This window comes from Hippocampus bargibanti, linkage group LG02 (genome assembly GCF_051943395.1).
Source record: "Hippocampus bargibanti isolate YZ-2025 linkage group LG02, ASM5194339v1, whole genome shotgun sequence".
Lineage (NCBI taxonomy): Eukaryota > Metazoa > Chordata > Actinopteri > Syngnathiformes > Syngnathidae > Hippocampus > Hippocampus bargibanti.
In genome coordinates, this window is record NC_142735.1 from 5,593,148 (window position 1) to 5,607,464 (window position 14,317).

At 38.7% G+C, this 14,317-nt stretch overlaps 1 protein-coding gene across 3 annotated transcripts in view; it reads right to left on the reverse strand.

Moving 5' to 3' along the window:
* The window catches only part of glra4a (glycine receptor, alpha 4a), a 48,725-nt gene extending 47,764 nt beyond the window's left edge, over nucleotides 1-961 (reverse strand). Inside the window, exon 1 of one of the 3 annotated variants that reach the window (XM_089021997.1) lies at nucleotides 371-961. Coding sequence is in view for 2 of the 3 variants with exons in the window: in XM_089022005.1 (XP_088878131.1) it covers nucleotides 371-438 (68 nt within the window). In the remaining variant the exon portion in view is untranslated. The remainder of the gene's footprint in view (nucleotides 1-370) is intronic. The other 2 variants (XM_089022005.1, XM_089021989.1) reach the window with 2 other exon arrangements.
* Nucleotides 962-14,317: the final 13,356 nt, after the last annotated feature.

The following is a 14,317-nucleotide window of genomic DNA, read 5'->3' on the forward strand; positions in this document are numbered from 1 at the left end:
GAATTCACTTTTTCGAATGTGCAAGGACGGAGACAGCGCAAACACTCCAGGTACAATTAAATAGGTGGAAGCTATACATTTTAAAAATCTTAAATAGAAATTGAAACCAGAATTTCCGGAAGAAGTGCGAACGACACCCTGTCGGGGTATCTCAAGAAATGTAAGTAATTTACAGAAACAATATTATGTTTAATATGCTTCATATTACATGTTCAAGCTGAAGCCGGAATTGCAGCAGCCCTGCACATTAACTCAGTTCTGGAAAGTTAAAAAGTGAACAATAGCGTAATCGTACTACAGCCATTTAAACGAACAAGTTGATGACACACAAAAACGACCAGTCACACATTTACATAGGATCACTCCTAACCTGATAAAGCCTCCCTGGAAAAAGCAGAACGACAAGACGTAAAGGATCCGAATGACCTGTGGGAGCATCCTCTGATTCGGCAATCTCTCCACGGCCACGCACAGGAACTTGGTCGAAGTGAAATAATCAGCAAATCCAGAGTCCACGGTGCGAGTGTGAGCGAGGTTCGCCAGGCATCATCTGTTTCCTTCGTATGATCGAGTCCAAGAAGGAGCGTGCGTTTTGGGGGGTGGGAGAAACTTCTTCCTCCTCCCACACGCACTCTGGAGGGGGACTGGGCACATCCAAGCCGACGATTCGTTCTCGCAGGCGGCTGTCAGTCAGTCAGCGGCTCGGTGGTACGTAGGTGCTGGGTGTCGGTGACTTCCGGGAGTTGTTTTATTACGATAAATATTTTAATCAATCATTCATTGAATTTGATTAGCCTTTGTTAGTCTCGCAGTGGAGAAATTTATATTTCACAGCAGAAAAGTGAGGAAAGGAAGACGAATGGAAGAAGTAGAAAAACACAATAAAGAGCTGCTGGAACTGTAGCCACTCTCGCGGTGCCATCTTGAAGTCAAAACAAATTAAAAAAATCGATTTTACCTTTTATAATAAAACGCACAGAACACACTGATAAAAGAGGGGCCTATTTTATTTTTTCTTGATTAGGAGGATGCAAAATACAATGATATATGCAAAAGAAATACAACCAGTGTATTCATAAATAGTTGGTGTGAGTAAAGTCAATACCCTGTAATCAATGATTTGTGGTGTTACGTCACCAGCGTTATTCCTGGTCCAAAATGCGGCAAGGGGTGACAATCAGAATCAGAATCATCTTTATTGCCAAGTATGTAGAACACACAAGGAATTTGTTTCCGGTAGAACACGTTGCACTAGTATCATCATCAAAGAATTGCTAAGTGGCACTATACAGTTCCATTTGGGCTACTGTTGAAAGAGTTCAAAGAGTTAATGGCTTGGGGGAAGAATGCCCATCTAATGACTACAACGTACAGTATATACTTTATTACATCGAAATCACCAAATATTCAATGTCTGTGTTTGTATGTTGTTTGCCTCAGAGTATGTCAAAATGAATCAAACTAAGTACGTACTGTACTGGGTTTAACCTTTTGCATAATTCAATACAGCCTTCTTCTCAGTCTTCTTCTAATCTTCAGTGAGACTGCCGTGTTAAGATTGAATCGGATATATCTCCTCAAATTCAAGGAATGACATCCCTCGAAGAACTGCTGGTTCTTTACTTAAAATTATTTAACGATCCAGCTGAGGTTTGTAAAAATGACCGGAAATTAAAATTCCAGTGTCTTCTAAATGAGAGCATATGTGTGTTATAAATCCAAATACCCAAAATATGTTTTTTTTATAAAAAGAAAGCAGAAAAGACTTTTGGATGAATGACACACACATGCACTCACACAGAGTACATGTATGGCCCGCCTGGAGTTTGCCAAATGTTACGTAAAGGACTTTCAGACCATGAGAGAGAACATTCTTTGGTCTGATGAGACAAATATTAAACTCTTTTGGTAATTGCCAGGCATCATGTCACCTATTTGGAATGACACTGAAACGTAACACATGAAAAAAAAAAAGTGAAATCTTATGAATAACTTTTACGTGCACTCTATACGGGACGAATTAATGAAACTGATCCCTTGGTTATTCTGAGCTGTAGCCTCTCAGCTAAACTTAGATATGACTATGACACTCCTCAACCGCCACATATCGTTCTATTCTCTCACCACAGACGTGAGAGGGCATCTGAGGATGAAAACGAGGAGGAAGGTGGAGACAGTAAAGAAGGAAACAGCTATGGAATTAAAAACGATTTGAGGCGTTGTGTTGCTGGCAGGTTGGCAACTGCAGTTGCTCGTCGACACTTCTGACTGGAGGTGTCGTGTAGGTTTTATGCTGTTATGAGGTCTTACATTGGCTTGAGATCAGTGCCTGCTTGCTGATATGTACACATGCAGTACTACCGATAGATTAGCATAAAACTTGTTTCAATTTCAAATTCAAATTCTACCTCCTTTGGGACATTCCACTGAACTGAAGCTATCACCTAATGTATTTGCTTTTCTTAAATTGTAACTCAGGACCAGGTTTCATTCACTAAATCGGAATGATCTAATGTAACATTTTCATGTCATTTGTATGCTTTCTTTGTTTCTTTGGCCATTTGGGGCGCTTCATCATATGTAATGGCCTTTTCTGTAATTGCTATTCATATATACCGCTCTCATCGTGTGGTAAGGTCATAGCTCGAAATGTTACAGTTGTCACGGTGACAGAGATTTCCACTCCAACCATATGCTGTCATGCAATTCCATGCTCTTTGTTTAACTGTGGTTTTTCGTCAATATACATTCATTTCTGACACTGTTTATCCTGATGTTGATCCCAGGTTTCAATTGTAGGGCACTTACAGACTGTCACTCACCTATGATCAGTTTACGTGCTATTGAACCAGTAGACACGGAAGCAAATAATAGATCACCCCTGATTAGTTTTCCACAGCACTGTTTCTCTACAAGGGTGTACATGAGCACATTTCAGGCCAGTGCACAGAAATATTTCAGATGCTATTTCAAATTAAGAATGTACAGTCAGTATGCATGGCAATTGAAATGTGATCGATATGGATGGCAAATGCCTTTGATAAAATGGTCAATCAGGAAGCTAACCTGCATGATCATGGGGTTGTGCCTTTGTTTTTTGTTATTTCAAATGGATAAAAAAAACAACGAAAATCACAATTGTGAGACCTTTTTCAGCCGAATATCACTCAGCCGTACCAAGCACTTATTTGTTGGCTCTTTCAATAATCAGAATCAGAAAACCATTGTTCTACCCACAATGGGGAAATTTGCAGTCCACAGCAGCAATTTGAAAGGTGATGGGGTGGGGGTAGGGGGTGAAAGGATAGAAAACAAGATATTCTAAGCATAACAAAATAAAAATGTCAACTGTATACTGTGCAAATGTAAATGTTAAAAAACCGTTTCATAAAAAAACTGTACATAGTGCAAGTATCAAGAAAGGCATATTGATATATTGCATCAACCCATATTTACAAGTGTCCAGTTTTTTTCTTCACATGTGATCATTGAGAATTGCAAAGCCTGACAGCAGTCGGTAGGAACGAGCAGCGGCACCTCTCCTTCTTGCAGTGCGGGTGGAATAGTCTCTGGCTGAAGGAGCTACCCAGTGCTTTCAGGGTGGGCAGGAGGGAGTGGGAGGGGCTGTCCATCATAGGTTTTAGTTTAGCTTGTGTCCGTCTGTTGCCCACCTCCTCCAGAGAGTCCAGCGAGCAGCCCAGGACAGAACTGGCCCTCTTGACATGGCACTCCAGTCGTTTCCTGTACCGGGTGGTGATGCTGCCTGACCAGCAGACAATTCCATAGTGGAGGCTTCAGCCATCCACTATGGAATTGTCCCTCGACATCCTGCATTCATTAATTGTAGTTATAAGGATAAAACAGACCAAATAATGAATAAATAAATGAACGAATGAATGAATTATTAAATAAATAAATTCATAAAAATACTCTACTGAATTATACGAAAGTGTATAACAGAAAATGGGAGGGTCAGAGGGAGTGCTGCATTGTTATATACCCATACAAATTCCCAAGTAGCAGATGCTGGCATAAAATGGAAAAGGGGGCTGGTTTGAAATTGAGTCAACCATCCATCCTCATGCATTATACATTCATTCAATTTGTACAGACAGTCAAGCTGCCAGGAATGCCGCCGATCCAAAAGAAAAGGTTTTGACACGGAGAGACACAGATTGTTGTAAAGCACCAGTGATGAGTCAGTCTGCCAAATCATTGGAATATTACGTCACACAAGTACAATATTGGCTCGGCTAGGCATTCACGTAACGGAAGAATCTATTGTGAATCCCATACATGTACGTCACTGCCGCCGGGTACTCAAAGAGTCAGAGAAATGACAATAACTGTGTGCTGTCGTCATTACATTTGTCTGGCTTTGTTTTCCGGTGCGCCATACACACTGGAAAATCGGGTATTTAGTTCTCTTAAAAAGTGGATCACCAACTCTGACACCAAAGCAAGAACAGGCCATTTTAGTGCAACGAAACTTGGATTACTGACGTTTTCTCCAAGTACACAGTCAACGGATATACTACAACCGACTCACAACAAGTGGTTCTTCCAACAAAACAAAAAAAAAAATGCCTGTGTTTATTTTCCCTCTGTGTGTGTTTGTCATATGACAGGAGGGGCATGCCCGCCCTCCAAGGGACTGTGTACAAACTCACATTGAACCTTAAGTGTGAGCTATTCGAAACACCAGTAAAAATACATGGACATGATAAATTTAGCGCAAAGGTGAAACTTTATTGACAAACATGAATATACCGGTATGTCACGCAAGTTAAACGGGCTACAGAGGGAAAGGTCACAATGGAGCGTGTTGGAAGGCTTCATCTTCCTCCACCATCAATTGCTTTGAGTCGCATAGTTCACACCACTCAGTGACGCGTGCATTAGAATGTTAACAGTAAAAAAATACGTCATGAAAGTCAATAAAGACAAACACAACACAGACATCTATGGGCAATTTATTGTATGCATTGACCTGAAATCTAACTGCACAAATGTAGCCTGATTTTGATACGTGAAAGCACATATACACAACGAACGTCCAGCATGTCAGATTTTTTGTCTCGCCGCATAGTGTGAGAATGTCCTACGTCAACCTTTGATTGGTTCTTTGGCATCAACCAACAAGAAAACACAATGTGGTGATTTGTCTCGCATAGTCGCATACAAATATGGTGAACATTATTTAAAAAGTGACTAGAACAAATGGGGAACGATTGAAAAGTATTTATAACCCTTCAACTCATGGTAGGTTTACAAACTGCAAAGCTCGTTGCTGATTTGCAAACGTGTTGTCATACAATACAATACAATACAATACAATACAATACAATATTGATTAATATAGCGCTTTTACAACAGCTGAAGCTGTAACAAAGCGCTTAACATGGACGCGCTTATCATGGACACCTATCATATACAGAAAATAAAGCAGTCACAAAGATAGTAGAAAGCATTCAACAAATTTCATTACCCCAAAGTCTTTTTGGAGAACAGACATAGAGAGGCCATACTGCCCTCTTCCCATCATTTAGGAATTTGTCCATTTTCATCTCTTTTATTCCCCCCACCCTCCCTTTTAGAACAAAAAAATCAACGCACATGCACATAACGCCTCCTGCGACATGTTACCTGCTTCCTAACAGGGAATAATATATAACCAACAGGCTAAAAGCATGGATGTTGTGACGTTTAACAAGGCCATAACGTACGCCTTTGAAATGCTGAAGGAAGCTGGAGTTCATAATGAAAAAAGCAAGGGGAGAACTTGGATTACTCAGGATTTAATGAAGCCTATGCCGATGATGCCTGAGTAAAAGGCAGATTAATTAACAATAGATAAATAAATAAAATACGGCAGCAAATGTGACTGTTTTGTAATACCCAGTCTTAAAAGGCATTTGCCATCCATATCGATCACGTTTCAATTGCCATGCATACTGACTGTACATTCTTAATTTGAAATAGCATCTGAAATAGGCTCTGGAAATGATCTTTGTCTTATTTTGTCACTATTATTTGCCCTTTTTTGCAAATTTTCAAAAGCTAATATCGGCTTTCCAATTACTATAATTGCTTGGGCCCTGCTAGTAACTATTACATGGTACTGTCCTTGTTCCAAAATAATTTTCCTCACAGGGAACATTGTAAATAGACATAATTAAGGTAATACCGATGATAGAAGGTGTACATGCATTTGTCAAGTCTAATTTTAGGATAGGTTGCTAAATTCTAAGCCCACTTCAATGGTGATTTTTACCTTTCACATGATTTCCTGTACCCTGGCTAAACAACAACAAAAATATTATCACACCATGTTTGTGTCTTTGAGTAGAGAGCCAACTAACTGCTTTCATTCCATCTAAAGACATTATTATGTGATAACAAGTAGCAACTATGCTTTTTTAAACATATTTTTTTAATTGCAACAACAATTTATACTGCCCAGGCTGGAGTCATTGTGACGGTAAAATATAGCCGTAGGCGTGTTGACTTGAATGCATATTTTTCAGGCAATAAAGCATTTGTGTCGCCATCCCACAACCTAATTAGCTGTGGACGCCTTTTAATCTCCTCGCGAACTAAAATGTGAAAGTACATCGCAGTATCTGTAACGATATGTCTGAAATGGTTTTCAACACTTGTCCTGTTTTCCACACAAACGCCCGAGGTGCTCACCATGACAAACAACAATAAAATCCCCGCTGGTTTAGTTTTTTTTAATGACAATTGTGTGATGTAATGCAAGGAATACAAGGCAGCATGGCAAACTGTTAGATTTTAATTGGCTACCAGAAACAGGACAAAGTTAAAAAATCTTGTAGTTTTTTTCCCCGTCAAGAATGGTAGCTGCCGTTCACTCATTTTATGTTTATTTATTTATTTATTTACTTATTTATTAATTTATTATTTATGTGTTTATGTGCTTATTTATGTGTTTATTGATTTGTTTGTTTTTTGTTTTATTTATTTATGTATTTATTTTTTTGTGTTTTTATATTTGATTATTTTGGAGTGTGTATGGTTGGGTCAGAATATAGAGCGTGGAGTCTGTGGAATTTTTATTTATTGTGCTTGTGCTATCCTTGGTGCACCCCTCAAGTTTCGGTACCGCGACCGATATTAAACGCGGATTTCAGTTTTGTAAAATTCTGAGAAAAACACACTGTCACTTTCAGTAATAAAAACACTATCTTGGTTTAGTCTATTAATATACACCTTTGTGTCAATGCCTTCTTTTTTATTGAATAAACTGCCATTGACAATAAACTCTCTGCTTTGAAAAGACGCTTCATAGCTTTTGCCGCCTCTAAAATAGGTCCTGCTCTTTTTTCAAACCACAGAAGATGGCAGCTATCCTCTGGGACCTGTCTGGGTGTTTTAATGTTATGAAATGTGTACGTCCCGGAATGAAAGCTTTGCAATCAGCGTATAAAAATACCTGAAAATATTTTCTGCCTTTCGATTCATACTTGTCTTTTCTACATCCACATCAGTTTGAATGAGGCCCAAAACTCTTCAGTAGCCTGATACAAGACGTAAGGGTCGACCCTACACCCTGTGGGATCTCCTTAATATTCAGACTTTCAGTTTGCTTCCGGCTCTCTTGGCCCACTGGCTCTCATGTGGGATGCTGGAGGAACAACATGGCCGAGAAAGCCAGTGGACTCACATGCTGGGATACACCGACAAAGCCTGAGAGGAATCTGATCTTAGCCTTTTTCTTTTGTTTGAAGCTCAGCCTCCTGCACTGCCTGTTGCATTTCATTACGAAGCAGCAGAAACAAAATAGACTGTGTTCAGTTGGTATACGTACTTTGAATAAGAAATAGCAAAAGAGTAATTTGCTTAACTTCAATAAACCTTATAATGTCCATTGACGAATCTCAAGACTCTTAAAATTATAGTCATACAATTTGCGGCATATGAGTTATGTTGGATGTCCACCTTGTCTTGTTTGATGAAATAACCGTCACAATGTTACGACAATAATACGTACGAGTTTGCCGATCAATGCCCAAGTGGAGCTTAGAAAGCCTTGCGCTTCATTACTTGAGATGCCCTCGACTTTCCCCTTTGCTTCCTAATGACTACAAAGTGCAGTGTAAAATTGAATCAAATCGAAACAGCACAGATGGAAATTCAATAAAAAAGTAATAAATGGGGTTTTTGTAGACCAACATCCCGCGGGCAATGTTGGTCTAATCCTTTAATTGGACAGAGTCCCTCACGCATTTTTTTGTGATGGTTATATTGTAGTAGAAGAGAGAAAAGCAGCATACCTTTGGTGGCAAAAAATGACATGTATAGCATGATGTCCCAATTGTGCCACTTAGACAAGCGTTGAAATTATTTTTTTTCCCTACCAGGTTGGCATTACTGTGAATCTTGTTGTCATTATACAGTAGCAGTATTTTGCCGCAACAAAATGTGTCATTTGTCATATTCAGTTGTCTTAATGAAAGGTCTGAGACGTTCTTCAATCATAACACACAGATAAGAAAGAGTTAGAGCACACTTAACATCCATTTGTCATACCTTTGTTGGTTTGGGGAGTGATTCTGTCTCAAACAAATGCACATGATAACGTTTGTTGTCATGACGACGGTGTCACAGTGAAGCCAGACTGGCCCATAGAGCAATTAAATTTAGTGACATTTTGGATTCTCACTCAAGATTTTTCAAGGGATGGCCAACAAATTTAGTTACAGTGAGACCTCAACTTACAAACTTAATTGGTTCCCAGACAGAGTGTGTAAGGCAGGATGTGTGTATCTCAAAAACAATTTCCCATAGGAAACCATTAAAATGGGAATAATCCGTTCCCGGGTTTCCATAAAATATACTTTTCAACTAAATAAGCCTTAAAACTACACACAACATACCTTATTCTATTTATAATAAATGTGCTATTGTATTGTAATGAAAGAAATACACAGCATTGTATCATGAAGTCACTTTATTTACATTTGTGATGGTCATTTATGGCTTGATGGAATGGCGTTGGAGGTCGAAGGTCAAAGGGAATTACTATTTGGAAAGAGAGGCGCATTACATGAGGACTGTAATTAAAGAAATAAACTCTGCTGTAAAATAAAGTTTTATTTCCCTTTTTGATGGTTGTTGATGGCTCATGGAAGATGAGTCACCTTCCATAAGAACTGTTGGTAACTTAACCTCGTGTGCTTCCGCCGAAGATCACTCCGCCAGCCGTGGTGGGTGTGCATTATGAAAATAGTGCTTATTATAAGGTTTAATTTTCATAAATTTGACGTTTGTAAGACGAAAACTTTGTAAGTTAAGGTGTTTGTAAGTTGAGGTCTCACTGTAGTTGGTTATGTTTTTGGGGAAACCTATGGAGACTCTGAGATTGCAAACGAAAGGTTTACACAACATGTCTCCTTATTATTGTTTTCTAAACATATATAATTTAACACCAGCCTCTTGATTTAAATCTTTGGCATTGTTCTAAAGTCTGGTGAAACCGAGTAAGGTCATTTTTTTTGAGTGAATCGTGCCTTTGTAAAATGCAGTGGTGGGCCGTGCATGTCACTCCTAGGCCTTCAGTAGTGCTGTGTCTGAATTACTCCACAGCTGCGAGTGTGGAGTCCCACCTCCACCTTGAATTCCTCAGTCAAAATCCCGACAGCACACCTCACAACTGTCTTACAGTCATGATACATGTCTTGCGCCAGACTTCCTCATGCAATGCCACAGCTCTTCTCTGGGCACCCTGTCATACGCTTTCTCCAGATCTACAAAGACACAATGCAATTCCTTCTGACCTTCTCTGTACTTCCCTATCAGCATTCTTAAAGAAAACACTGCATTGGTCGTACTCTTTTTTGGCATGAAGCCATACTGCTGCTCACAAATGTTTATTTTTGCTCTTAGTCTAGCTTCAACTACTCTTTCCCATAGTTTCATTGTATGGCTCATCAACTTCATTCCCCTGTAGTTAGTACAACTCTGCACATCTCCCTAGTTCTTAAAAATGGACACGAGTACACTTCATCTCCATTCTTCAGGCATCTGTTCACCATCTAAGATCTTGTCAAATAACCCAGTCAGAAACACCACCGCCACCTCTCCAAGACACTTCCATACCTCGATTGGTAAATCATCAGGCCTGAGTGCCTTTCCCCCCTTCATCCTCTTCAGCGCCCTCCTCACTTCATCCTTGCTTATGGCCAGCACTGATTCCACCCTTCGTATTCTATTCTTGTCTCTATAGCAACCATTGACTTTTAAGCCCCCCCACCCCTGTTACAACAGCTGGCTCATACTAGCACTATACCATATTACATAGCATTAAACCTACACCGAGAGAGAATAACACTCAAGTGTTCAATCCAACCTAGAATAATATTACAAGTTGACCGATCCCCAGAGCAACATACAGATTGCAAGAGGCAAACACACGGCGTGAGGTGCAGGTGAAGACGGGCTGTGATGTGATTACCAAGCAGTAAGTCGTTCACTTGTATTCACACGCCACTTGGGCGACACTCGTGATTGTGCCCAATAAAGATGAGATGAGACGGCGGACAATAAACAAGATGATGACATCTTTTCACCCCCTGAAGGGATGCATGTTGTTTCACAGGCGGGATAGACTCTTTTTCTTTTTCTCCTTCTTCGACAAAGTGATATTGAAATGTTACGAACAGAAAATAGACCAGGACCTTTGAATGGTTGGTGCTATCAAATCATGTTTGTGGCGCTGAAAACAAAAACAGTGCTAATCCATATGTTTGCTTTTTATTATTTGCTATTTGGGCTTTTTAGCTCCTGAGCGTTCCTAGTGATGCTTTCAATGCAGTGTAGTTTTCCGTAAAAATTGTCGTTACTTGAAGAATTGCATGTTTTCAGTTATGCTTGAATTTTTTGAAGTTCTCTCAGATTTGAGTACCTTAAAATATTTGGGTAGGATTGGATTGGATTTACCTACATTAGTCTCACAGTTAGAAATCTACATTTCACAGCAGCAAAGTGATGGAAGGAAGAGGAAAAGAAAGAAAGAAGTAAAAAAAAATACAGTGATACCTCAGTTTACGAACACAAACTTTACATTCGAGAGCATATAGTCATGGCTGACGAACTAGTTTATGGCGAACGAACCAAACCACACACCTCCATGGTGGTTGGCGGACTAGTTTTCGGCAGATGAACAGCCAAACCACATGGTCGAACAGTGCCACGGTGGCTGGCGGACTAGTTTTCATCACTCTCTTTCTTTTAGTGCGGACGTGGTTTGTAATCGAGTGTAGTACTTCTGCTATTATGAGACTGAAAAAGACCCCACCACAGGCTAATGTTAAGCCGAAGAGGACACAAAAGAAAATTATGGTTGAGCAGAAGAAGGAGATAATCGAAAAACACGAACAAGGTGTGCGTTTGTGTGAGTGAGGGTACTTTCGCCGAGAAAGCATGGCAACTTAATTCGGATACCATCAAGAGGCAACTACATCAACAACAACTACATTTATTTCTTTAATTACAATACAATAGCACATTTATTATACATAAAATAAGGTATATTTTGTGTAGTTTTAAGGCTTATTTAGTAGAAAAGTATGTTTTATGGGGACCTGGGAACGGATTATTCTCATTTTTAATGGTTTCTTATGGGAAATTAATGTTCGGCAGAAAAACTTTTCGCCTTACACACACTTTCTGGGAGCAAATTAAGTTCATGAGCTGAGGTATCCCTGTACAGGAGCAGCTGGAAAGGCAGCCACTCTTGCGGCACCATCTTGAAGTCAAAAGAACAAAAAAACTAAATCACAAATAATATGACAACACAAAGACACAAAGAGACATTCATTCTTAAGCACATTCTGTACCCTCTTTTTTGCATGAAGCAGTTCTAGGAAAGGGGAGGATCAAAGGGTCCTTTTCACCAGTGGATCAGGGATGTCATGGAATGTGCATGTCTACTATAAGGTAAATTTTGAAAGCAAACATGAAGCTGGAGCATCCATTGCGAAAAGATATATTTATGACATGCACCTCTTTCAAAAATGCATCCGAATATTCCAGATGTATTTTTCTGGACAATTCCAAACTGGTTATTGCAGAGTACGGTGCTGGTGATTAGAAGATGAAATCATACCTGACATGAATGATAAAACCCAACACCACCACTGGAACAAACATTTCAAGAGCGCCAAAATGCAGCATTTGACGAGTATGCAAAGTGGCACCTGTGCCGAAAAAACAAATAGCGTGTTTTCAGTGTCCAAGGCACATAAACCAGCAGCAAATGCTGCATTTGTAAATTATATCGTAAAAACACAGTACGTCTAAATGCTTTTTCCATTACTCGTGGCTCATTCTTGTGGATTGCTCGTTGCATAAATGAAATTTCACTTTTACTTTTGCAGAGAAGAGCCTTTGCCTATTAACACTGTCAAACGCAATGCACACGCACGCGCACCCACGTTAACTTTACTCCATCGTTTGGAGTAGTTATCGGGTAGTTGTGGGGTATCGTTTGACCGATTCCAGTTCTGAACAATTCTCAATATTAACAATATTATTGGGCCCGGCTGGTGTCATTGACTTGCAATATCCTGCTACAGTATTCACCTTCTAGTCTAAGTGGCAAGGCATAAGAATTGAAGTTTGTTTTCATCACTCACTTCCTTGTTTTCTAACAATCCGTCATTATTTGGCCTCTGGCCATAGCAAAATCTTTAAACAAAAAAATCTCCATGACCTTGCTTTTTATATGATATAAAGTAGCAGCCTTTGCCTACTTTGACTTCTCTCGTATATGGCTCTTCCAAGTTTCGACATTTCTGGTTCAAACAGAGATGCCAACCTGTTATTTTTCATTGAATACTTCTGAACTTGAACTTGTCTAAGCTGTATTTCTTTTAACGTTACAGTTTCTGATTAACTTCACACTGAATTTCCCAACAGGTTGATTTTTAATTAAAAATCAAAATTTTTAATTAGGATTGATAATTGATTAATTTTAAGTCCTCCGCCATGCCATTGAATGTCAGGGTCATTGGTATGCTGTGAAAAAGTATTGTACTCCATTTCCAACCAATCCTCGGTTAAACATCCATAATTTATTTTAACCTAGTCACTAATACAAAACTCACAAAATGTTTCCTGCACCTCTGACTCACGCTGTAGCATTAAACAAGTTAATTGCATCCCCAGGCAGTGTGCCATGGTGAATAAATATCCACTAATTGAGTAATTTTTAATTCCATCTCATTTGGAATGCCATAGATTCCAAATAGCTCTCTGTGACATCCAGCAGATTTGATGAGAAAATTCTATTTGACCAATGTGATGAGCGTACGAATGACACAAGGCTCCAATTAAACAGGATGGTAAATTGACTTGCCCTGCCGTATACATACATCACCAAGATAAACTCACCATTTACTTTCGAAGCCAAGGATTTAGGCTGAAACCTTGAATGATATTTTGGATTAGATTAGATTGGATTGGATTGGATTGGATTTGCCTTTATTTGTCTCACAGTGGAGAAATTTACATTTCACTGCAGCAAAGTGATGAATGAATGAATGAAAGTATAAAAACAAAATACAGGAGCTGCTGGAAAGGCAGCCACTCTCGCGGCGCCGTCTTGAAGTCAAAAGAAAAAAAAAAGCGCTTTGATATGGCTTGCATAGCGCTTTTATATGGTTGAAAGCGTAGTCTACATTAAAATAATGACAAACCGCTGATGGATGACGGACGAGCAAAATAATAAAAATTGGCCACTTCTGTCAAACACTCAATTGTGCCATTATCACTGCACCGTCATCACTAAATGTTGTTGTGAGAACAGACAGATTCTGAGCATTTAAAAAATAAAACTAAAATACAAAATAATAAAAAAGAAATTATAAGTATTTATTATTATTATTATTATTGATAGATAATAATAATAATATTTGCTATTATTAATAATGATATTTAATATATTTAAATACATTATATAAAACACCAATAATAATAATAATAATCATAATAATAATAATAATAATAATACAGAACCCCCGCAACCCCAGTGAGGAATAAGCGGTACGGAAAATGGATGAATGGATGGATAATAACAATAATAATAATAATAATAATAATAATAATAATAATAATAATAATAATAATAATTATTATTATTATTATTATTATTATTATTATCCAAAAAAGCAGGCAAGAGGGAGCAGGAGGTTGTGTTTGACAAATTGTATTTAAATAAAGTCAGCAGGAACAAAATCTAAAACATCAAAATCATCTGAACAGAAAAAATACAAAGTACGCTGAATGGTCGTGC